General features: G+C 43.1%; 1 protein-coding gene across 4 annotated transcripts in view; it reads left to right on the top strand.

The window, feature by feature from the left end:
• Window positions 1–27,237, top strand: part of Cut (homeobox protein, cut) — a 141,035-nt gene that overhangs the window by 109,528 nt on the left and 4,270 nt on the right. The window contains exons 4-8 of one of the 4 annotated variants that reach the window (XM_072897599.1): window positions 12,096–12,414; window positions 14,542–15,798; window positions 25,227–25,563; window positions 25,949–26,618; window positions 26,730–27,003. In XM_072897599.1, the coding sequence (XP_072753700.1) occupies window positions 12,096–12,414; window positions 14,542–15,798; window positions 25,227–25,563; window positions 25,949–26,618; window positions 26,730–27,003 (2,857 nt within the window). Of the gene's footprint in view, window positions 1–12,095; window positions 12,415–14,541; window positions 15,799–25,214; window positions 25,564–25,948; window positions 26,619–26,729; window positions 27,004–27,237 lie in introns of all 4 variants that reach the window. The other 3 variants (XM_072897602.1, XM_072897601.1, XM_072897598.1) reach the window with 3 other exon arrangements.

Genomic DNA, 27,237 nt, shown 5'->3' with positions numbered 1-27,237 from the left:
TCGCTGTCATCTTTTTTCTCTCTGCGTCTTCCTCCATCCTTCATCGAGCATTGGGGGAGGGGGGGGGACACACTCGGACGACGATAATATTTCGGATGAATATACGGGTGCAAGAGCGAGGGGTGAGACACGATGGAACAGAAAAAGAACCGACAACACGAAGCCCGGAGTGACAGAGAGAAGTTTTGACGGTAGTGAGCTCAGAGGGGACTCTGTTGCTCGGTCAGAAGGGTGTTACGATAAGGGGTTGCGCTACCTCAGCGGAGGCGACCGGCAGATCAATGAAAAGGGTTCTCGCACGAGCAGGAGGAGGATTGATCGCCGATAGGGAAATTTCGTTAGTTTCCACCAGTCATAAAAGGTGATGGTGATGGTGGTAGTGGTGGGCGCTGTTCCTGCTGCTATACCGCCGCGGAGAGGCCTAACTAACGTGAAGCCACCCTTCGAAATTCACCCTTCTGAGAGTGAGACGAGGGTGGTCGGTTGGAGCCGCGGAGGCGCGGGTGGAAGTGCCGGTAGGAAGAGGTGAATTTCCACCAGGAGGAGGAATGGGTTACAGAGAACTGCTGCCAGGCTGTGTCGGGGCGGTCTGCGCGGTCGGGTATCTGTGTTAGTGCGGAGGAACCGGCGCGAGGCATGGAAGCACACGTCAGAGTATTAACGAAATTTTAACCAATCAATGAGAAGTTCATTAGCCTGTGCCGCTCGCGTTGCGCCCCCTTTCCTCGCGACTCGAGAATGGCCTCCATCTCCGGACTCGGTCGAAGCGAACCTATCCGCAACAACACCCCCTCGCGTCTCTTCTTCGGAGCCGCCACAGAGTCTTGGGGGGGAGATCGCGTACCAGTGATAAAATTCAACATTCGGCGTGCGAGGCACCTCTTCGGCACCCTCAACGCAGAACCTTCCTCTTTACCTTTTCCATGATCTCTACTGCCGTTTCGTGTTCTTTCTATTCGAATTGGATTAGTGTACGAAGTGTGTCTAAGTGTCAACGCAATTGTATTGAGCATTATACAACGATACAATAACGTTATATTAAATCGAAATAGCAATGTTTGTGTTTAAACGTTAAATTTTTATTTTATTTGACATTTTTTTTTAAATTTAAATATAACATTTCATATTTATACTATAATTAATTAAATAAATAAATCCAAATATATATTAGAGATTTTGTTTTATTGAAAAAACAATAAATTACACAAAAGGAATTTTATATAAATATATCAATATTTTTATCTAAATAAGGCGAATGTAAATAATATAACATACCATTAATGCGGTATGCAACCGTGACTTGACAACGTATATACAATTAGGCGCGTCCGATTTCTTAAAACAGATACATTAGTCAAAGGCCATAACTCCATACCGGGGAGAGTTTCGTGTCGGTAGGGTCGTCTCTCGCCCACGCATTTGTTGCAGTGTCATTTGTCTCCAATATCTCTCGGCGCCCCTGGGACAGCCGCGCCTTCGTACGACCCGCCACGGACAATGCATGGAATAAGCCACAATAATAAAAAGAGTCAGTGCGCGGTGTCGCGGTGTCGCGAAGGAAGGGTGACGCCGGCGGCAATAATATTGTCACGATGATTGATACGGCCGGTCTAAAGTTTTGTCGATATCCGCGACATACGCGGCTATCTTACGAAACTGCTTATTTAATGACCAGATCGATCCCTTCGCCGATCGGATCCTGGAACCCTTATTGGATATGAGAAATAGAAAAATGGCTTGTAATAGAAAATTATTGATAATTTTTCGACGAATCCGTGAAAAGAAATTTCCACAGCGCGACAAAGACAACGTTCCATTGATACATAATAAAAATGTATCGGTTTAATTTCTTGCCGATTTGCATATTGAATCATAGACCGTCGCGAAATACAAATATGTCAATTATACAATGAATTCTGAACGCGATTCCTATTCTCGCGAATGCTTATAATAAGCAAAGGGCGATAATATTGACCGCAATAAATGTATGCCGCTGATTTAAAATTGTCTTTCTTTGGAAAGTTTCTCGAACGACCTCTAAATTTGCTGGAAAAGAAAAAAACAGTGTCACAAACAATCATTAATATTATATATTATACGATAAATGATATAATATTGCGTTTCTATATATATTTTATGATATAACAAGTATCTCATTCGAATCTAGTTATAATTGTACGTCGTATGTTACGCGGAGTTCAAATGTCCACCCTTACGAGCGCCTAGATGCCGGCGCGCATCGCAAGGATCGGTGTTTCATGTATGTGCGATTTTTTTCTTTCGCCGTCATTTGTCTCTAATATCTGCCGGCGCCCCTGGGACAGCCGCGCCTTCGCGCGAACCACCGTAGACAATATATCGAATAAGCCACAATGACAAAAAGAGAGCCGGTACGCGGCGACCGACGCCGTGAAGGAAGGGTAACGTGGCGGCGATTGTATTGGCCGCGACGGTGGCGGTGTCGGCAGTGTTGCCGAGTGGAAAGGGGGGATCGGAGGGCGGGGGCGTGCGCGGTGGAAATGAGGAAGACGAAGAGGGTGGGCAAGCGTGAGGGAGAAAAGGTAACGGAAAGCAGAAAGAGAGAAACGTGCGAAGAGAAAGAAGGAGGAGAGACCACGTACGAAAGGATGGCAGAAGGAACGATAGAGTATGAGAGAGGGAGAGAAGGGAAGAGAAGAAACGATAGGCGGAAAGAGTGGTCAACCGCGTAAGGGAGGAAAAGTTCAGAGCGAGAGAGGAGAGACGGTACCATATAAAACCGAGGCGTGCGGAGAAAAAGAGATTTGCATTGCCAGGCCCCGAGATGGGGTAAACTGGGGGAGAGCCGGGATGACTCCCGCAATATATCGGGGGAGGAAAGGGGATTTCTGTTGGAGAAGACCGAAGGGGTTGAGTAACGACACGTATCATACGTGGAACCATACACCGGCGGACACGTACGTTCGATATCGCGTGGTGTTTTTACGTTCAAGTTTCTCCCTTCGCTTCCACCAATTAGACCGCGCGAAGGAACGTCTTTCTCTCTTATTTCTCTCTCTCTCTCCCTCCCTCCCCCCCCTCTCTCTCTCTCTCTCTCTCTCTCTTTCTCGATCTTGCTGATTGAATATCTTTGTGTCGAGCTTTGACGTGGCCGAATAAGTCATTATTTCCAATCGCGTCTCTCGTTAACGTCACTCGTGCAAATCCATTTTCTAGTCTACTATTCGCATTTTTTTCTTTTCTCATAATTAATATTGCAAATTCAAACCGATAAACGGCAGTGGTACAGTAAAATTTTCATTTCAATCTAGACCGCTACACGTAAATTATAATTCGTGCATGAAACATTCCACAAATACTCCCATCAAGTAGTTCCGCAGAATCGTCGAACGGATAATCGCCCCGATCCTATCTTTTCGCGAAACCGCCACTGCGCGCCGAGTCTCGAGTCGCTCCTTCGATCGGGGTTTCGGTATTTCCCGACAGTATGTTCTGCCTCGTCCCGGAATGGCGAAACTCGCAACTTTCTCATTAGCCAGCGCGACAATGCAGCCAGGGATAGATAGAGACATATACGCGCGTGTGCGTGTGTGCGCGCACTCATACACAGTCGCGCCCGAACGATATACGTCACTGCCGGATGGATAATAATGTGTGCTTCAGCCCGATCGGCGGTTGTTCATCGTTGCTCACCCTTCGCGATTCGACCTATCGTGTGATGTTAAGCGCTCGCACCTTCGTACCCGCGCACAGACACACAACACATGTGTACACACACACGTGTACGCGCGCGCGCGCGAGCGAGATGGTCCACCCACCCCTCACCCGCCGAGGAGGAAGAGCCACCGCATAAATGTCAGGGACCAGCGGCTGAGCATTTCCTATCGAACATTTCTGTCAATAAGCGCTGCCGCGTACAATGACGGCGATTCGAAAGCTGCTGATTACGAAATAAATGTCCGATTCGCGACCCTCGCAACACTCGCGCGCGTTTATGATCTCTCTCTCTCTCTTTCTCTCTCTCTCTCTCTCTCTCTCTCTCTCTCTCTCTCTGTCTCTCTTTCTCTCTCTGTCTCTCCTGTGTGAGAGGGAGGGAGTGATTGTACGCGACCCCTCGGGCGAGTTTCCTCCGTTCGCGCCCAGACGACGACGTTGACACTTTCGATACCCGTCGATGAAGTGCAGTGATTTCAGACGGAATATGTCAGCCATACCAAAGTTTTCGTTTAACTTTGCACGTAACGTAATATCGGCCATAATAATTTAGTCCTCTCTCTTTATTTGGAAAGAAATGAATATTTAAAAATATCCAAATTGAGTCTACGGTACTCGTATTCTGAACTCATTTAAATGTGCCTTTATATACATGTGTTTGTACAGATTTAAAAGTACATTTAGCAATAAATGCGAACTTTCAATACGGAGTCCAAAATAAAGATATTGTTTGGAATAAGATCATGCGAGAAGTGTAATGCTTTGAGAAAATATGTGATTTACGCTAATGATATATTTCTCTCAGAATCTTTAATCGGTTCTTTCGATGAACGAATGAAAAGAAAGAAAAAAAAAAGTGCGATTATTGCAAATTTTACTGGAACAGACTCGGACGTCTTTCTCTTGCAGAGTGTTCTTCTTCTTGCTATCTCTAGCTCGGCAGTCCGTACTCGTTTCTCTCGTTTCAATATTTCTCTCCGGCGAATGCCCCGACTAATATATGGCTTCTGCCGAGCCATCGCGAGTCGAGTGTGGGTGGGCGAACGTATTCATAAACGCGTAGTCCTCGTAATGCAAATCAGAGAAAGAGTCGGGAGAGAAGAGGGAAGAGGAAGAAGAACAGAGTGAAGGAGAGATGAGGAGGAAAGAGGCATGAGAGAGAAATGACGAACGCGGTTAATATTAATTCTTCGTGGCCGCCGTCCGGTCGATTGCGGATCATAGCAGCGCAGGTGCCGAAGATGGCTAAATCCTTTGTAAACATCGAGGAATTATTAGGTCAGCTGTGGAAATAATTTATGCCCGTAACGATTTAATCGTTTCCTTCATGCGGCTGAGAGATTCATGCGAGCGTGTTAGATCTATATATTTAATTCTCTCATTAGCCTTTTATACTACATTGGCACACATCGCAGCGCATTAATGGATATCGATACCTCTTCTGATAATAACACGATAATGACGTGATTTATTTTATTAATTTTTACTCGTTTCAACGAACATTTATACACGATTAGTAAAGCTTTATAGGTAATTAATGAATGGTAATAATTTTCAATATTCTTTCAAAACACTATTGTAAGAAATGCAAACGGATTTTATGCATTATCAATTCTTGAAAAAAAAGAGGGAAAAAGAAGAAAGTTCCATACAATAACGCAAGACTGTTTACATACATATCTGATAATACAAGTTTTAAAACAATACCGTAGTTCAGAATGACTAAACCAAGCGTGAAGAGATGTCGTTCCATTATAAAGACAATATCGCATGGCCGAGTCTCTACCTGGTATTACTAGCTTTCATAATCTGATGTATATTACGCATAACCGCGTGTATCGGAGGTGCGAGGGTGAAAGACGAGGGAAGGTGTGGGAACGACGGGGATGGTAAGCGGAGAATCGCATACCACCGTATGTGTAGGACCGGTTTCGGCAAAGAGTGCCCTCGCCGGTGCTTGCTTGTAATAAGCATAAATCCTCGGAGGCTTATCTAGCGGCGCCCAGAAGAACGCTAAAATAAAATATCATACATTTTGCCTTCTACCCTCCGTACGAACTGTGGTACGTTACGACCGGCGACACCCCTCTTATCCGCCTCCCTTCGCTTGCCCCAGCAGCCGCTTTCTCATCCCTCCGCGATTCTCCAATGTCGTCATGCGTTAGCTTTTGTAAACATTCGCCTTCGGTCGCTTCTATATCGTGCGAATTCCTTCGAGAAATTCTTGATTCAATCCATTCTCGCGCGCGATTTCAAATGTCATTGTTGACACAATGAAGAGTAATTGTGTGGTCAGGAAAAAACTTTGTAAAGAACATTTAAGGTATAGCCACGAGGCTCTAAAAACCCAAGTATTATTTTAATCGGTTGATTAATTGCTTAATATAAAATTCTTTTATGTAATGCAAGAGCATGAAGCATTAATATAATTGGCTATTTTACATTTTCTCCTATTTGATTTTTTCACATTTCACGTTTGCATTTCTATTAAGATGTCTTCATGCAAACGATAATAAATCTCCTGAGACGAGAAAATCGCCGTTGACCGTATTCCTCTATTTTTTTCTATCTACAACAAAAAAGTCAGATATCACGTCGCGATAGGCACGGGGTAGGTAAGCGCTCTTTCTGTCGGATTTTTGCGAGGGTATGCGCGTCGATGCAACGCGAGATGTTGGCCAAAGGCACGTAGTCGGTGTAATGAGGCGAGATACATTCGGCCTCAACTCTCTTCCGCGCCCTCTTCCTTCTACCGTTTCTCTCTCTCTCTCTCTCTCTCTCTTCTTCCCCTTTCTCATTCTCCATCTCCCGTGGGGTGGTATCGTACCAGCGGAGGATGGCTGGCGGAGAAGCTCGGCCAGAAACGCGAAGGGGTTCGAGGGAGGAGGACGCTCGAGGGAGGGAAAGGGTTGAGCTCGAAGCCCGATCAGTCATTAGACAAGTGGGTATTCACATATATCGAGTTGTAAAATCGATAGGGGTGTCCGTTAGCCGTGTATCCTGTAAGGAGAGTGTGGTGGGGATGAGATGCGAGCTGATAGAACGAGAGAAATACGGGCGAAGACGGAGAGAGGACGAATGACCGAGCCAGTTATCTCGATGTCGGGCTGACGGAGATAGAAAACGGAAAGCCCCTTTCTCTCCATCCATACTTCCCCTTCGACCCCTTTTGTTGCTTCGCCACCCTTCTGCAGCCCCTAACCCATCCTCCTCCTACTCCTCCATCTCCTCCACCTCCTGCCACCGCACGTATCCAGTCCTTGCATATTAATCCTGCCCATAATTCCCACTTCCCAGTTTGGGCAACCCTTCGCTTCGGTTGCTTCAGCTACCCGCGTCGGCAGAGTGAAAGGGAAGGAAAATGAGCAAGAGAATGAAAATCGGCGAGATAGAGCGAGAAAGAAGAAGGCAAGCCGCCTCCTATCGATTGGGCTTTCTTTCCGACCTCGGCTTTTAATTGGCATTCTCCTGTGGCGAGAAGAGGAGCGAGCCTCCATGGGAAAGAGCTCCTCTACGGCCCAAAGGGGTGCTTTGCCGCTAAAGGGGTTGATATCGGCGATCTTTCCTCCCGAGATGTAAAAATGGAATCTTCCTACCGCAATATGCTGATATCGGTTCTCACGAGATCTTGCAAAAATCCAACGTGATCTACGAATTCTCTCGATGTGATATATATATATATATATCGAGTTTTAAAATCATAGTAGCAATAGTATATAATTGCTTATAAAAATGCTTATAAAAGATTCGTTAATTTTTTAAATATTTATTATTTTTTCGAAGTATTTATAAACTTGAATATTTTATTGTTGCCGCACAATATCAAGCTTTTCTATAATAAAATATTATTTTTCTTTTATACTTTGAAAGAAAGTAATAGACGAACCAAAAGTTAATAATAATGATAGAGATCCATATATACGTATTAGAATTTATAGTTTCAATCATATTAATTTTAAGTAGAAAGAGTGGTTGTGTGTGCGTTATTTTTTGTTTTATTACTTTTTATTTACTAAGATACTTTTAATTCAAAATATAAATTGCTTGCTCAATCTTTAAAATAATATCACTGACAAATCCGTCTTAATTTAGTATCGAGAATAAATCGAATAAATAAATGAATCGTTAAAGTCTAATTTTTATAAAGTTTGTCCCCGTCAATGATATACATCAAGGTAATGGATATAGATCAAAGGGATATCAGAGTATCCCAACGTAAACGACAATTTATATTTGCGTTCTCGTCGTTCACGTGGAAACGATAATACGACGGGCGGGAGGGGGGGAGGGAGGGTTGAGAAAGGGAGAGCCGTGAAACCACGAAAAGCGAGAACGTGAGTTTCGACGGCCATGACGATCTCGTACCGACGCATCATTGGTGGACAGGCTACGAAATTAATACGAAGCAAACGGCCATCTTGTCCCTGTACCGAATCTACGTATGTATAACGAAAAGGGGTTCTAATGTGCCACGGTGTATGGATATGGATATCGGAGAGCCGCGCGTTACTCGAGTCACCGCGTCCGTGCATACACTCGCACGCGGACGCGCGCGCAAACGCGTGCGTATACACACGTAAGGATGAGAAAGGCCGGCGGAGACGTGTGTGCGTGAAGATTGATTATACCGCGGGAGAAAATGTGATCAATAGCTCAACAAACAAAGGCCTGCCGACGCCTATATAATGCAAATAGCAAAAATCACGGAGGATTAAGGGCGCTGCGAAGGGAGGAGACGTGCAGGATCGTGAAAAGGGGTGGCGGAAGGAGGTGGTGGAGGGTGGTGGCGACGGTCAAGAAACAATGCGGACGCGCGTGCGGCTACTTGAAGTTTGCTTGACACCACCGCGCGCAGGCAACCCTTGCATTCGCCCTCCGTACCCTTCGACTTCGCACCCTACGTTTCTTCCCACCGAGGCAGCCCTCGGAGCTCACTGTTCTCCGCTTTAATTTGCATACGACCGATCATGTCTTCCGACTCGCCTTCACATCCTCGTCGTCGTACCTCGCGACCATCGATCAAGCCCCGATTGTTTTTGCTCCAACTCACCCCCCTTCCCCCCTCCCCCTTTCCCCTTTTCTCGCTCTCCGGATTGGACGCCTTCATGCTGAGAATTGCTCGTTGGTCACTACCCCACACGTACATCTCTTATGCGCGCACACCGACTTTGTGTGACCCCTCAGCAGCCGAGAATCTCGCTAACGAGCGGTTCTCCTTCTACCGATGACATTGTTCCAAAGTAGAAAATCTGCCAACATTCATGCGCCATCTCCTCCTGTCGTCGTCCCTGGCAATAATTCTTGGCATTTGCTCTTCTATCATGCTCTTTATCTCCTTCCACTTTCCTTCTGATACCGGATTAAAAAAAATAATTGAGTAATACTGTTAAATTGTTATTTTATACATTTTTATTAACTATGATTCTTTATAACTGTTTAGTTATATATTTACAACTTTATACACAACGCAAAACTAATCAATGACTATTATTCTAATATTATTTAATATTAATTAATTAGCTGAATTATCATTGATGAAAAGTTAATCTGATTTTATAAAACTTAACAAGATGCAAAATTATTTTCTCTCTTTCTCTCTCTCTCTCTCTCTCTCTCTCTCTCTCTCTCTCTCTTTGTTTCTCGATAGGAACAAAATTACTTGCGAAATGCATTAGAAATGTTATAAAATTAATACATCTATATTTTCATTAAACAGATTAAAAGATTTGTTGAGCGATTGCTTTATAAAATTCATGTAAAATGTAACAAGAGCATGATTTATATATGAAAAGTTACTTGATATACATAAAAATCTACAAATATTGTTAAAATATATATTACGAATTTATATATAATTATATAGTAATAAAATACATTAATGTCGTACATGTAACTAACTGAACACCGCGTTGCGCATGTAGGTATACGTTTGATGCATTGTATCACACAAGCGTTTCCTTCATATCAAGTACATATCAGAAGAAAGTTTAAAGTAGGTTCTGCACTCTCTTCAAAGCGTCACTCATAGTTCGCTGATTGAAGAAACATACAGTCACATTTTGCATCGCGGACGTTGATTCACCGTTTTATTCGCATCGTTAAACAGTAGTCACGAAAGAAAGAGAAAAAAAGTGGAGTCGATAAACCGCCCTCCCGCAACACCGAATACCGAGGGGTGAGTGTCCGTTACGTGAAAAAAAAACACACACACACACACACACACATACACACAACGTCAGGTCGCCGCCGTATTTATCGTAAGTTCGTCGATCGACGTGGTGTTAATTCCACCTGTCCTTCGTTTCAGGTTTCCCTCATGGCGATAACCTACCCCATCGCTGTTAATGGCGGACATTATTGCGAGCGATCGCGGCAACTTCGGAAACTTATCCCTACATAAGCCACCCCCGCCGGCAGCAACCCACCCCTTTCCTACCTGACGGCATATCGAACGTCAATGCGTACTTATCTACACCCGTGTCAGTTCTTACCTGTATACCGCTGTGTGTACATGTGACATCGTCGCAATACGCACTCACGTTCGCTATACACACACGCATATATATATCCATACCTATACAAGTAGAAATGAAGCTTCTAGACGTAAGCGCGTATCGATTATGGGTGAAACGGAGGACAATCGACAGGTAGCCGCCCCCGATAAATAAACTAACGAGTAAAAACGTGCAAGTTTACCGCGTGCGTCAAGGCTCTTCGATTTTATACTACCGCGATGAGTCATGGGGTTACAAGGCGCCAGAGGAATGTAGTTAATTTCATTAAATTGTAAAGTAAATCGATACGTACGGTTATATCTCCTGTCGTATAGATGACAGTAGATGACAAATCGAAAATACGAATCGAACAATAAAATTTCGGCAGAAGAAAAAAAATCACAAGATGCGTATCGACGTGTGCGATGTTGTCGGAGGTGCGAATTTTGTTGAAAATTGAAGTCGTTGCTTCTCGATTAACCCCCGGAGCACCGGAAAGGGAGACGAGGCGATGCGCCTCGGCGAGAAAAAACAATTGATACGATTTCGTTCACGTAGCTCGTTGCATCGCGCGCATTGCCATCGTGTGAATGCAATCGGCTTTAAAATCGTCCCGTTCCCAACCCCCTTTGATCGGGCCTCTCTCTCTTCCTCCCTACCGTCTGTCCTTTTCTCTTTACACCGTATTCCCGCGCACGCATCCACGTGAACCCTCGCGGAACACGTGGATAGGTTTCGAGTACCCACGATTCATTGCGATTGATTGCAGTACAGTGGCAACGCGACACGATTGCCGTACGGTTCTATTCGCCGCGATAATTTTTTTGCCGCCAATTCCGCTACTCGATTCTTTCAACATCCCAGATTCATCCTCGTTATAGAAATGAAAAAACAAGACGTTGCGGTCGCGCACTGTAATTATTACGCGCGGATCGATGATGCATTAATGAGGGACGAATGTACTTCGTCTATACGTCGCTGCGAGCGACGCTGCCAGTATAAATGTCATCAATTTTTTTGTTCTATGAATTATATTTAATTTTTTCCACCAATATAATTAACGTTTTTGTGATATTTTTAATTCTTACAGTGCTATGAAATTATCTTATAAATTTATCTACGAATTATATATCTTTCACGAAGCCACTGTGGATAATTTTAATCGTAAAATAATCTTCGGATCTCTAAATGAAGCAATTTTTCCTAAATTTTATATATATTCTATCAAGAACAAGACAGCCGCGTAATTGTATTCATTATCGCATTAAATTTCGAAAACTAAGTGTCGAAATGACGAGATGGCCGATGACATATGTCATAAATTATTACCGATAATTGGATGACAATTCAACGATTCGATCGATCCGATTGAAACTTTATACGTAATTTAATTCGCGGTAATTACATTCGGAGACTCGCCAGGATTTAAAGTTATCCTCTCTTAAGCGCTCGCTATTGATTTCCGCGTATATATTCCCGATAAAATTAATAAAGAGCTTCTGGTAAGCTCCTTACTAGGTTCGGTTTCAGATAAACGATGCTCGAAGCGAATCGCGAAGGAGGGAGAAGCTCGTAAATGTGATTCTATATTTGCGTCGATGATAATGTAGTTACGTTCCATTTCTATTTAATCGCCTCGAGTCGATTTCCTGATGAGCGACGCGAAAGTACTCGGTGATATTTCAGGAAGTAGCAATTCCCGTGATTTATATCGCGGAATGTCTTCCTTAATGCGAGAAATTTTATCGACGATATCGTTCAATAAACATAATCGGCGCGAGACATCGCGTTAAGGAATATTAATGTTTCAGATTTCGTACCCGATTTATAAGCGCTTTATTGATTCGCAATTTGCGCGAGTATCATTTTATTTGACATTCCTTACAAAGGCGGCATTGCGTTTTCCAGATTAACCAATTGGTCGAGGAGGTGTCCAGGCTACAGCAGAGTCTGCAACGCCTTCAGGAGACAAGTGCGCAAGCAACGGCGCGGCTCGAGGAGGAACTCGAAGTGCGCAGGCAGCACATCAGCAGACTGGAGAGCAAATTGGAACGGCAGAGGGATTATGATGACCTGAAGCGCGAAATCAGCGTGCTGAGGTCAGTCGACCTCTCGCAGATACCAACCGGCGAACCTGGAAAAAGCTTGGAGCATCTTCTTATGGAGCGCTTCAAAGCGCTTCAGCAGGCTGAGAATCTGAAACCCTCCAACACACCCGACGCACTCGGTAAGTGAACCATATATTTTAATCAAGATCATTACATAACGGAATAGGCGAGACATTTTACTTTAGGAGAGAATTTTAACACTGAGAGAATTCAAAGAAATGACTAAAATATCAAGTTTTGCAAAGCTTGATTAATTGTGATTTTTAAATAATATATTTATAGCGAAAATACATATTTTGAGAAAATAGTGAATATTAAAAATATCTTATTTAAATATAATTTATAATGCTAATTAATTAGAAAGATACATATAGCTAGTTGATGAAAATTTATAATAATATTTACGCGCAAAGAAACATATCAAAGATTTGTTTTGAATTGAAAAAGTACAAGTTTTGATGAAAATAAAAAAAAAAAAAGGAAATAACAAGATGCTAGATCGGTCACACCTCGGCGATCTCGTTTCTGATTCTTGCGCTACCGCTCTGATCTTCGGTCCCCGACTCTCTCTCTTCGAGGCTCCGTCGACGGGCTTTATCATCGAGTAACAATGAAAAGGACACGAGTCACGCAACGCGGACGCAAGAACGCTTCTATAGAATAAACGAGGGATGACTGAAGGAGCTTATCGAAAAAGAAAACAACAAAAATAACCCTGCTTGCCATTGTGTTCGCACTTTTCTCTGACTCTCTCTCTCTTTCTCTCTCTCTCTCTCTCTCTCTCTCTCTCTCTCTCTGTTATGTCTTTCTATATAGCTCTCTCTATTTTTCTATCTTTCTCCGTCTTTCCTTTTACTCTCTCCTTTCTCTCTCTCTCTCTCTCTCTCTCTCTCTCTCTCTCTCTCTCTCTCTCTCTCTCTCTCTCTCTCTCTCTGTTCTTCTTTCTATTTATCTCTATTCTACTATTATAGTCTCTCTCTCATTCTCTTTCTCCATCTCTCTCTCTCTCTCTCTCTCTCTCTCTCTCTCTCTCTCTCTCTGACTCTCTCTCTGTCTCGCTCTCTCTCTATATTTATTGTAACTTGTCTCTCATACATACTTTATCTCTCCGAACCTTGGCTGCTTATGCTGCACTTTTTCGAGCCACTCTCTCGCTAATACGTATATTAACGTACATTCGTAGAAGATACTAATACGCAATCGAACACACGTTAGCCCTTCATCTCGCTACCCGTAGGCCCATTCTATCTCTTACCGAATGTTCCAAACATCCATTTCTCCTGCCCCACGTAAAGAGTCCTCTAAACCGCTCCTTGCTCCACCATCCGTACACTGCGAAACGCAAACTTCGTGCACGCAAATTTGTGGACGATATTCGCAATATTTGCCCGGGCCGAGCCATTGTTTCGGGGACAGAGTTTATTATGAATCGATCCAAGCTGACAAAGAGCGCGCGATGAGAGAGAATGAGAATGAGAAAGAGACATCATATACGCAGAGAGCCAGAGAGATACTGCAACGTGTCACCCCTTCAAACCGACCGAGCCACCCTTCTACGTCGTCGTCGCGGTCCTATCTTTCCGATCCCTCCGCTCCTTCCTTCAATCGAGTGAAATACATATAACAGAGTAAGTATCGTTTCTACGTGGACGTTTCAAACGTTGAACATCCAGCACATATCGTACATAATACAGAAACTTTTTTGTTTTTTTTTTTTTGAAAATTTAGCTTGACTTTTGAAAAAAATTACAATATTTCCCATGAAATCATATGTAAAGATTATATTTTCTTCTAAATCCTACAATATTCCGTATTCTGACAACTACATTGCAACATGAAAGATATTTGATTCGACGCGAAAGCATCGAAATGTCTTGAATCCGCACGCGTTATCGCGATCAACGTTCATCGCGAGACGGATGAATGCTTACATCCACGATATCTTTTCGGGCAATTGACAACGTCTCCACAGTCCTCCTCTCGTTGGCGTCCACGTCGTTCCTCGTTTGCTCATTCAAGATTATGATTCGATGAAGCGTCGAAAAAGAGAGTCTCGGTCATCCGCACGTCGTTCTGGAAGATGATGAAGAGAGTTGAAGTCACCGCTCGATTTCGCACTTTGGAAAGAGACAGCGCGGACGGGCTGACGATCAGAACGGGAACGATAATCCCCATCGCGACTCGAAATTAGGTAGAGTGTCATTTACGCGTGCTGACGGGCTCCCTTGTGTTTTTGGTGGTTGCAGGTGGATTATCGTCACCCCTGCAGCGCGCCTCGACCGCCTCGCCCCACGGGGTCGGAGGTGTGCCACCTACATCCCATGTGTCCTCCCAACAACCACCACCACCGCCTCCGACAGCAGTCTCTCTCCCTCCACGTTCCACCCCGACGCCCTCTTCGGCCACTTCGACGACTTCGAGCCTCCTTTTCCCGCCACCTCTCCAGAACGTCGAGACTTTTGGCTCGTTCCTTGGTGAAGAAATCGTTGCCAATTGGAGGCGGTCGTTGGAAAGGTCAATCATGAATCAGCAGCAGCAGCAGCAGCAACAGCAGCAGCAGCAGCAGCAACAACAACAGCAGCAGCAACAGCAGCAGCAGCAGCAATCACAGCCATCTCAATTAAGTCAGTTAGCTCAACAACAGCAATTGCAACAAGCTCAGTCGCACATGGGTTTGCATCCGCCAACAACGCCAAGTAGTTTAAATCATCTTCCATCACCGAGCGCGGATCCGTCATCCACCTCGAATACCCCAGCAAAGTCAAATACACCGATCGGTACGGTGTCCCTGGGTAATTTAGACGTCACCGAAAAGGCGCCAACGCCGGTATCGGGACACGAGACGCCGGCACCACCGACGCCATCCTCTACAACCGCCTTAACATCACCGCCGAGCTTCCAGCCACCCACGTCGCTGGTGGAGACCAGCACCCCTTCGGCATCTATCAACGGCAGCGGTCTCACAGCCGGTGTGCCGAGCGCACCGCCTCCAAAAAGCCCAGCCGATCAAGAATCATGTCACAATAATAACAATAGTCATCATTTAGCAAACAATAATATCGGCGGTCTAAGTGTTCTCGATACGCTCAAGAGTCCGTTTCGATTCGATGATCGAACGTATCCTTTCCGATTCGGCGACGAGTTTGGCGCCGCCGGTATGGCCGGTAGGCTAGGCGAATCCCTCATTCCAAAGGGCGATCCCATGGAGGCGAGGCTCCAAGAGATGTTGCGCCACAATATGGACAAGTACGCCTCGCAAAATCTCGATACCCTTCACATAGCGAGGCGAGTCCGCGAGCTGTTGTCGATACATAATATCGGTCAGAGACTGTTCGCCAAGTATGTTCTCGGACTAAGCCAAGGCACAGTCAGCGAGTTATTAAGCAAGCCCAAGCCTTGGGACAAGCTGACCGAGAAGGGCCGCGATAGCTATCGGAAGATGCATGGCTGGGCTTGCGACGAGAACGCCGTATTGCTGCTCAAGTCCTTGATCCCCAAGAAGGGTAAGTACCGATCATCAATGTTCCAGCTCTCTTTCTTTCTCTCACTTTTCATTTTTCTTACTAATAATATTATTTTTATTTTTCATCTCAATCGTTTCGTACAATTTCTTGACGCGTCTCTGCGTAACGTTCGACACGACGAAGGCTGGCTCACCTGACCTCTCAGTGTCCACGAAGGCGGACGAGACATCGTAATTACACACATTGTGACGGGATAGCTGCGGCAGTCGTGATTAATTTCGCTTCCTTCCACGCCCCCCATAAAACGCAATACTGTGCATTTACGGTAAAGTTCAATGGTTCAAGGATACGCGATCGAATGTTTGCTATCTTGAGTGTGTAATTACGTTGGATCACTCTTCGTGTTTGATTTCCGAGATATCAACAGCAGGCAGCGATTCCCACAACGAATCGTCCGTCATGAGAATTCCTGCTTTGATAATTCCTGCCTTCGTCGTCGACGACCTATCGATTGATCTGACTTTCGAAAATCTTCCGCCTCGCACTGCCAATAATCCATCTCGCCGAATCACTAACCACGAGCTGTCAGCTAATTTCTCGGCTGTTAACGCGGGGCCCGATGGTACTTCCGTTCCCTCTAACTGCACCGCGGGAAAGGAAAATCGCTCGAGAGAATTGCATCCCTCTGCACCGCTAAGTGTGATTAGGGAGCTAAATATGCGTTGGTGACATCGTGAGCTTTCGCTATAATTAAGTTGAAAAGATCGGACCGATAACGCCTGCAAGTCATCGATAAAAATATATTGCAGCGAGATGGTGTAATTTATATAAAGTTGTAGAAATTTAAAATTTTATTATTTATAAATAAGATTTGTTCGCTATATATAATAGGTTTATCTATATATAATAGTAAGCTAAAAAATATACCTCGTTACATCTCGTTATATCATGCTGTTACCAAACATCCACATTATATTCAATATCTGATGCAAAAACGCATACGCGCTGTATCCAGGCTTGAACAGCTATAGTCTTAATTAAATTACGCAGCTCGTTGGCATACCTTGCCCGCTATCGATTGTATGCTGCGTTTGGCAGCCATATTGTTTAGACTAATAGCTTCTGGGAATAGGAAGCCCTGGATGAGTACTGAGTAGGGGTGAGATGTATAAAGGGCTCTATGGTGTATAGAGAGGGGAAGAACGAGAGAAGAAAGGAAGGATAAGATCCAACGGGAAACGTAGAAATAAACGTGCCGGTCTATACTTATCGCAGAAGGCAATTTACACTTTTCTGATTGCCACAAGCTTGCTGAATTATCTAGCGAACGACGTTTTAGCCCAGCATCATTGCGGGCGTTCTTGTGACGCTCATAGTGATTAGAAAAAAAAAAAAAAAATACATGTAATACTTTATTCCCTTTCGTAATAATAAACTTATGTACATTATGAAAAAGTATATGTATAATATATTGTGATAACAATTTTTCTTCGCGTCATTTCATTCTCTACGTGTTTTACAAACTCGCCAAACGCGACCGCGCGCGATCCCTTCCGCTTTTTTGTAAATATTAATATCAATCGCGCGCAGGATGTGTTCACTCAATGCCATCATTTTCCCTTCACGTCCGGTGACGAAATAAAACGTGTATATAAAATTCGTGCCGGAGCACGACACGCGTCCCGCATCAATGGATTGTCGGTTTCCGTCGGATCTCTGGTAACAACAATCACGGGGCATTACAGCGGATAGGACGGAGTGCACGCGAGAGAGGGAGGGACTGAACGGCAACAAGAACGAAGGGTTGGAGCGGCCCCTGTGGGATGGCGAGAAGGACACGGTGACAAAAACTTAGGGGGTCGTAACATTTCTCGATGCGTCAGCCGTAAAATTACAGGGACGCATCGAGTATCATCCCGCGTGGCGTGAGCGCGACAGTAAATCAGAATTGCAGAAATGCTAATGTAGAAATTGATCGAGTAAACGATCCGAGAGAGAGAGAGAGAGAGAGAGAGAGAGAGAGAGAGAGAGAGAGAGAGGGAGAGGGAATAGAAATCGTAACGAGAAAAATATCGGTCGTCTTTTTGTGTTAATCATCCGTTTTAAATGTAGTTTCTCTCTCTCTCTCTCTCTCTCTCTCTCTCCATATATACACTCTACTTTATAATTTTATTTCATTTCTAAATTGAAGTTGAAGAGCGCATTTATGTATAGTACGCGCCCGTTTATTAGAGCCAACCTGTGAATCATATCGTGCTCCATTGCATAAAATAATTCACAGTTGCTAGTGATATGAATCAAGCTCTTTTAGATTCAAAAACAGTTAGGATTATCGGTTGGATATTTATTATCTGTATTAAAAATATAGCAGCATCATCAATACGGAGGGTTCTTTAGTCGTCGGATTAATCACCGTGGCCGTTTGTTCGTATGAGTCATGGCCGTGGGTTCTTTGTGATCGTAACGAGAGTCCGCCGCGGTTCAATAGCATAAATATACTTGGAGTAATGTCCGAAACTTCTATAATCAGGCGTGATTTATGAGCAAAAATCGGTGGCTTTATAAAGGCTGAAAGACGCCGCCTAGCTTTGGAGGCGGAGGTGTCGGTTAAGATAAGTTTGCGCGCGTCGGGCTAAATACCTGATCTAACGACTCATCGCGTTATATAGACAGGCACAGGCAGCGCAATACCAACCTGTCACTGAAAGCTTTATTGTCATCTGTGAAACGACTATACGGTCACCTTATATTTATCATTCGTACGTCCAAAAAACTGTTAGCATTATAATGGACTATTAATCTTGGGTCGAGATAATTTCATTTTAATTCTATCGTCATGGGGATGGAGGAAAAATCATAGAATCCTATCTTTTCGATATATCACATGAAATCGTGCGCATCATAATTATCGTATGCAACAATAATTGTCACAGGCCATCAATACATCATCAATTTGTATTTCTTAATTTTTTTTTTTTTTTTTTTTTTACTGTTCTTGTATTTATAATATTTATGAACGCAGTATTTCTCGCGGAAATTTACGCGCGTGTACCACTGACAATGAATTTGTTCGCGCGTAGTTCAGGGTGAGATGATTTGGATGCAGTTAACGTCGCCAGAGTCCTCAAGCTTCCCGGTGGCCTAAATCACGGTGAGCTATATAAATTACACAGATATCTCTCAGTCAGTGTCGCTCAGAGGGAGGCAAAAAAATCGCACCACGCATTCGTGGAAACTACTAATCTCCTCGCGGCAAACATATCTGGATCTTGGCCCACTATTCAACGTCCGGGCGGGTTTATTATTGCTCGCGGAGCGCTGCAACACACACACAATTGATCTAAGAAAGCGCACCAAGAGCAACGCACAGCGAGCGAGATTACCGTAATAAACATAGTTGGTCTAGCTCCAAGTCAGTTTATTGCTGAATCTTGTTTCCTGCAACGGAGTAGGGGAAGCGGCGAGCACGATCCTTGCCGGATTCTCGTCGGGGACTTTTCGCGACGCGACCGACCATCACGGTGGACGAAAATCATGGTCGCGGTGATTTGCAACCGCAGCGTGAAACGTTACTGGCCGTACTTGCAGCTATATAACTGCAATTTCTGTGCGAGCGCGACGGGACATTTATATATGCCTTTATAACTGATATAATTATCGCATTTTATGTTGGAACGCGCGATTATGCCGGGCAAATTTTTCGTCATTTCCGCCTATGATGCGACATTCGAAAAGAACGACTTACGTAGCAAAATATAGAAAGCATTACCAAATCAAGAGAGGCATTTACTTAACGACCGGAGCTATAAAAGTATCTCATCTGTGCATTGACCCGATCCGAAAGAAAGATAACGCTATCGAAACCCGATAGCGATTTCAAAACTCATGGTAGTCTTCGCACATGGCAGCTCTGTGTATATATACTCGTATACGCAGAATATTAAACGCAGAAATTAATGTGACTGAGGAGATTTACAGAGGTCATTGAAAGAGATCAGCTGATTGCTGGTCTCTATTCGTGCTGAAAATCCTGCATAGACCTTTACACACAAGACCTCTACGGAAAAGTTATATTTATCGATCATCTGCAAAGCTAAGGATAAAACTTTTTCAAGCAGCTTTTAATCATATAATTTCAGGTTAAACTTTTATTTGTACTTGAAAGATTGTGAGAATATTGCTATATGTGTTTAACATTTCTATATAATACTACAGGTACTATAGGTACGTGCGTATTTAATATCGCGATGTAATAGAAATATTTTTTAATTCTCTCATCACAGATACTTGAAATGCATTGTATTAGATCGAAAATTCGCTCCTTTTGAATTAAAATACTCGCCGGTTGAAACCGGGGAGCTGATTCGGTTTCCACTCGCGAAAGAACGGTTCTTTTGCCTCGAATGCGCGCACCCGATTCTTTTTTAATTACCCTGGTGAGGAAACTGGCGACGATGCGTTGCTGCTATGAACATCGCGTATCTCATCGTCAATTAAACAGGCTGTACTCGACAACCGTGCCTCCACCCGCAAAGGAAGACAAGGAAAAGACTCTTTGTACACAGGTGCAGAGAGCGTGTCCGCGCGAATGAGTTTCGTTCATTAGCGTTGGCGCTTCGACACTTGCGCGTCGATTTTATCAGATTTTTCAAACACACCTCGACTCGTATCCTATCACATTTTGACGCTCTGCGCGAGAGCAGGATTTTCGGATGCAAATGTATTCTTGTTCCTAATGACGAGAATCAGAGATGAGTAGATACCGATCGTGCTTGCAAGATATAGGATCCAGATTCTCTTTGAAGAACATTTCAAACCGGATTTGAAGAAAAAAAGTGCTGTCTCCGAAGCATCGCATTCTTCGGCGTCACATATTTTAGATTTTACGAGTTTTGCTGTGTTGAGTTCTAATTAGATTATTTAATAGTTGTTTGCACAATAATTGTTTTATCAAGTGTCTAACAAATACATTTAGATACACGCGAGATAATTTGAATGCCTACAGAAAGATGCGAACAAATATGTATATACTTATCTTGCTTATCATTGAAATAATATCATCGTGATGAACGCGTTCGAGGATGACTCTTCCGAAATGTCAATCCCTTTTTTAATTAGCATTATCTTAATTAATTAACATTATGAGATATATTTATCTCGAAGAAAAATCTACTTAAGTATGATGTAGAATTGTACAATATTCGCAACTCTCAACTCTTTCCTCGTGTTAACGTGCCAATTTGACGAAAAAAAAAAAATTATTAAGTGTGGCAAAGATAGACACAATATACTTGACAGGACGGAAATTGTTTACAAAATTGACTGCAGTAACTGTGATGCAACGTACAGAGGACAGACCAAAAGACACTTAAACACACGCCTTTAGAGAGCATATGAATAACATAAAAAAGCATGTAAGTAATCAATCGATCGTCAGAAAACATAGGACTGATTATATGCATGATTTTAATTGGTCAAAACTGACAATATTACATTGTGAAAAACACACTAAAAAAAGAGAAATTGTTGAAATGTTTTTCATTAAAATTCATGAAAATACAATTAACTTAAAAATAAACACGGAAAATTTAAATCCAATTTACAACAATATCTTGAAATATTTTTAGCGACATTCGACCTCTACTTGTTTGTGTTGTCATTGTTTTTGAAGGAGATTTCAGTCGTGTGCTTTCTGACGTGTGCTTGTGATGTGTAATTGACAATTATGTAACAACTATTGCTCATCAAAAGGTATGGACAGTTACAATCTTACGCTTTATAATTTTATTAATTACAACAAACAACTCGATACGTATTTAAGTTTGTAAAATTGTACGACGTCAAATTCTTACGCAAATTTTCAATCTTTACATTTTCGACTTGATAAGGACCTAAACCAAAGGTTGAAACGTCGTCACTGTAATGAGAAGCTTGTTTTAACATCGAATAAAAATATACCTTCCGAAAAAAAAAAAAAAAAAAAAAAATCGAGTTTGTACGATTATTCGTCGTTGTCGTGCATTAATTTCCACGCGTGCGTGCAACACGCACTTTCCGCAAAACGTGTGCGATCGCGAGTCGCGACGCGTAGCTAGCTCGCGTTCGCGGGAGCGAACGCACAATCGGGTGAATTTCTTAAGTCACCGTCACGTGAGTTCCCACGAAATCGTTCTAGATTTTGCAATCAGGCCCATTGTTGACGTTTCTCTCCCTTATATCCGCGCCCCGCGTGCGCGCCCGCGTGCGCGCGGGTCGCGTCGCGTGCACGTGCATGCGCCGAGACAATTTTACGGCACGAATATAATTGCCGCCTGTGTGTATGGGGGGAGGGGAGGGGAGGGAGCATGGTTTCCTTTCCGGCGAAACACGCACGAATATCGCGAACATTTCCTTCTCTCGTTGTCGTCGTCGTCGTCGTCGTCATCGTCGTCGTCGTCGTCTTCCATTGTGTTACCGCGCGCGGCCGCGATTGTTCTCTCTTTTCGTCGTCGATTCCCCGTAACCGGTCTTTGATGCCGCGACGCGATCGGGACGCACGTCGACCGTGACGTTTCGCCATCCACGGAGGTGAGACGGTGCGGTGCCGAGACGTGCAATCGCTGAAAAAAGTATGGATTTAGCGCGCAAAGCTCGCAACACAATGCGCGACGTGCCGCGACGTGTTGCGTAAACGACCGGGCCATTTTCCAAGCGACTTATCCCGCCGTCCCGAGACTTTTCAGACCGTGGGAGATTGACACGTGTGTGAGCGATCGAAATAGCGATGAGATGAAAATCTCTTATCACCTCGGTATCGTGAATATACAATGTGTAATCATGCTTTCTCTTTTTTTTTTTTCAGAATAACGTGATTTTCTGCGCCTTTCCTGTCGTAACGTAACATCCTTTCAAGCTTGATGAAATGCTCCTAAATCTAATTTTGCCATAAAATCTGTCAACACTATGCAATACACGTTACACATTCGCGCTCGTAACACGTCTAAAAAAATAATGCAGACACAAGTTGATACGCGATTGAGCAAATTTATGGAAAAATGTTTCTTTTAATTGAGAGAAACACATTGTGAATTTGCGACGAGACCGTTCATTGTGCGAGTTGATGAGAGAGAGAGAGAGAGAGAGAGAGAGAGAGAGAGAGAGAGAGAGAGAGAGAGAGAGAGAGTTGTGTTATCTGTAGATATATATGACAAGCAAATAATTACGTGCGCATCATCGTAGGTTGCACGAGCTATAAGGTATCGCTCGCGATTGCATTCGTCCGATAATATTTGTTGTACGCGACTACTCTTATTCTAGTTTTCCTATGAGAAAGTTGTGCGGGAGAATGTCGGAACATATATAATCAACCAACGCGCGATTCTATATGCGATGCGCATGAGGTTTCCCACGTGAAATGCCGCACAAAAGTATCCGCGGAAAAGAAGATGTTAGTGACGCAAGGGACTCATCTCCCACCGTCAATTTCCAACAGAAATTATATTACGCTGTCGTTTGATTTGCACGATAACGGTACACGGAAAATCATAAAGCGCTATCCGAATTAACGTTTTCAGTAATAACGGCGATTAACAAGAATTAGACTGTCAGCGAATCATAATCGAAAAAAAAAAAAAAATTTGTTCGTTTTAATATCTTTGAAATTTAATCGAACCCGCGTGACGCATTTCCTCGCTTAAAATATCGCCATTGTTACCGGAATTCAAAGAATACATTCCGCTCGATAGCGATAATGTCGATTTTGTTAATCGAACTACAAATGGCCTATCTAGAGAAAAAACGTAATGGTGACCTCATTTCTTTTATCTCTCGGTATACCCGCAAATATCATTCCACTTAATGTGTAATCGTTTCGTGTAATGCTTCTTCGAATTCGACGATAAAAAATTGACGGGTATAATTAAGAATGGATATTTATATGAGATAATAAAAATTTACAACATTTTTTTTCTATTCACGAGGCAGTAATTTCTGCGAGGACAAATTTCCAATTAAATTTGCCAAGTAAAAAGATTATTTCATATCAGGGTGTAATCGTGATATCTAGGGCTTCTCGTCTTATAAATGTTTCACTAATAGTACAGTTGATCGCGAACAGATTCAAAATTCGTATAGTTCTACGAAAGAACTTTGTTACTTCTATGTATCTATAGACCAAGACAGCGGGGAAGCATAATCGCGCGAGTTTGTTGGCAAAGATTCAAACATTGCGACACACAATGCGCGATCGCGCATACACGTCACCGTGTTCTTTCTTCTGTGTCCCCTGATTTCACTCGACTGCTTCAGATCCATTTACTGTGAATCTATCGATTTTTTTTTCAATGTACATACTGCCAGCTATAAATATTTATTAGCAGCGTTATTATTTACATAGTGTTAAAACTCTACAAAATAATAAGATGGAATGACTTACTTGGGCCAACGCGAGTTAAATTTTTCAGAGGATTGTAACGATGTTAATACGGAATGAAAATCATCGTATTATTTTTTTATCTAATACGAGAGGTGTTGCGCGGATGCTGCGATTGCTTACGATATTAACAGTAATCACGTCTACACAACGAACGATGAAAAATAATGATACAAAACATAGCTGTACATTAACTTGATCAACGAATCGTATCCGGCGAGAGTCATTTTACAATCGTGGAAATACATCGAGATTCGCACGTACAAATAAGAGACATCAGATCTTGAAATTCCGAAAGATTATTTCTTCTGTGAAATCCGCGATATGTACGCGCGCGATTCTTCGCCGCACGTCAAATCGCTTTCTCTCGCGTGCGATGCTCGCGAGAGCAATCAAAGACATGATCGATGGTTTGTTCGTCTGAATCTCCCAGCTGATTGGTCAATTAGACGGGAAACACGTAGGAGGACTACACTCCTGCCGATGTGCAGGGGGAAGACCGCAAGGGAGAGGGTCTAGAAGAGGATATTTTAATTATCGTCGTTGAGTATACTTTGCCTTCGGGTTCAGCACGCAGTTATCGATTGCGCGCGTTATTAATTGCTCACGGAACATCAAATCATCCTCCAAATATGACTCGCTACCACGTAGGCTAGCTTATCTTCGAGTAAACATCCTTCGAGAAAATGAATGCTTTGCAAAAAAAAAAATCAATTTATGGTTTTGCAAAATACATATCAGATTAAAATACGCGTAATAAATCTTCGTAAATAGCGTATCTTATATGATGCGAGATAAAGAACAATATGTTGTAAGATAAAAAACTGACATTTAAAAAAAAAAAATGCGTAAAAACAGAAACTGCTACTTGATTGCGAACGTCAGCATCAAACACGTCGAAAATGATTTATGTACATTCTTCATTTGTTTTGATTATATATTTTTCTATATTTATATCATATATTTTTATTTATATAATATATATGTATATTTTTAAGACCACAAACTGAGTAAGAATACACCACAAGTTGTGCCTCACCCGTAGAGTATGTTTCAGGCAAGGAGCAAGGAATGCCAGCATTCGCACGTGGACCACAGGATGGTGGTCCGCCGGAAATGAATGACGAAAGATTGGCGCATATTCTCTCGGAATCGAGCCATATGCAAATGAGGGGTGAGCATGAGGTATCGAACGACGCTGATAGCAAGAGCCCGAATAGAATCGGTTGTCCGAGTCCGTTCAACAAAGACAGACTGGACAGTCAAAACAGGAGACTGAAGAAGTACGAGAACGATGACATTCCCCAGGAGAAGGTGGTGAGAATTTACCAGGAAGAGCTGGCTAAACTGATGGGCAGGAGAGTAGAGGACCTTCGTCCGCGAGAATTTTCTAGGTAAGATCATGATGTGGATTTACTTGTCAAAGTTCAAAGTGTCGCATAATCCTCCATCGATGAAGATCGAAGAATGATGATGATTGAATTAAAACATTAATATGTTTGCTCGAATACATTATGATAAATTTAAATGTCAAGAGCAAACCGAGGCGTAACGAGAGAATTTTCTTTAAGTAGTGCATCTTTTCGTATTATCTAAAAATAATCAATGAGCTCGAACATGATGGACAATCTCGATTATAACTTACGACCTACTAAAGACCTTTTCACGTGAGACGTATAATTTAAAAATTCGAGATGATGTCTATATAATATTCACGTACGACTGCGTTACTACGATTGATTATTATTGAGGACAGCACATGACTTCGATTAACCGTAGTGCGATTTTTCCACATTTTTTCAGTGGCTCGCAAAGCAGTCTTCAAGGTATCGAACGCACTCAGGAAGACATTCGATTAGCACTGGATGCTTATCATCGTGAGCTTCAAAAATTGAACGCTGCACCAGGTCAGAATCCTTCGATAGCTGGATTGCAAGGATTACCTGGACTTCCGGGCTTGTTGGCGCTTCAACAGCAAGCTCTTCAGCAACATCATTTAGCTGCGAATGGCGGCGGCGGCGGCGGCGCTGTTCAGGATTTGAGTTTGGGCAAAATGGATCCGCGCAATAAAATGATAAATGGCGTATCGGAGGAGGAGAAAGAAAAGATGGAAGAGGCGATGAGACACGCCGGTAGCGCTTTTTCCTTGGTGAGGCCGAAGCAGGAATCGACGGGTCCTCAATCAACACCCGGCGGTTCCAGCGCAAGTTCTCCCCTGGGTAATTCCATACTTCCCCCTGCGATGACGCCCAACGAGGAGTTTGCCAGTGCTGCGGCAGCCAGCCCCTTGCAAAGGATGGCTTCCATCACAAATAGTCTGATAAGTCAACCGTCCACACCAACCCATCACTCGGCCAATCAAAGGCCTTTAAAAGCTGTGCTTCCTCCGATCACGCAGCAGCAGTTCGACATGTACAATAATCTAAACACGGAAGATATTGTGAAAAGGGTAAGTAAAAAGGTAATCTTCTTCGTTGAATATATTGTTATTTATGATTTACTTTTACCATGTCTAATTTTAAATAAATATATTTATATATATATTTATTATAATGTACAGGTGAAAGAACAGCTGTCTCAATATTCGATTTCGCAGCGGTTATTCGGCGAGTCGGTATTAGGTCTGTCTCAGGGATCAGTATCGGACCTCCTCGCGCGTCCCAAACCATGGCACATGCTGACTCAAAAAGGTCGCGAGCCCTTCATTCGAATGAAGATGTTCCTTGAGGACGACAATGCAGTACACAAGTTGGTCGCAAGCCAGTACAAAATCGCTCCGGAGAAGCTGATGAGGACCGGCGGCTACGGCGGCCTGCCTCGTAAGTTTAACTCAGGTCAATATAGATGTTTTGTTATTTTATTATCAACATAGTTTGGGAGCTCTGTTGTATGTCTGTCAAGCACAACGTCACGATGATACGTCGTTGAAAAACGATTTTACATAAGCATGACATTTTCACAACATACAGATGCAACTTGTTTATTTTATCGTAGAATTAAGCATTGTATGGCGTTCAACAGAAATGAGTAAAAAAGAAATTGCATTCTTCTTTCAACGTAGAAAATGA

Source organism: Anoplolepis gracilipes, chromosome 8, assembly GCF_047496725.1.
Source record: "Anoplolepis gracilipes chromosome 8, ASM4749672v1, whole genome shotgun sequence".
Classification (NCBI taxonomy): domain Eukaryota; kingdom Metazoa; phylum Arthropoda; class Insecta; order Hymenoptera; family Formicidae; genus Anoplolepis; species Anoplolepis gracilipes.
The sequence above is the reverse complement of the archived record's forward strand: the minus strand, read 5'-3'. Positions and strand labels throughout refer to the sequence as shown.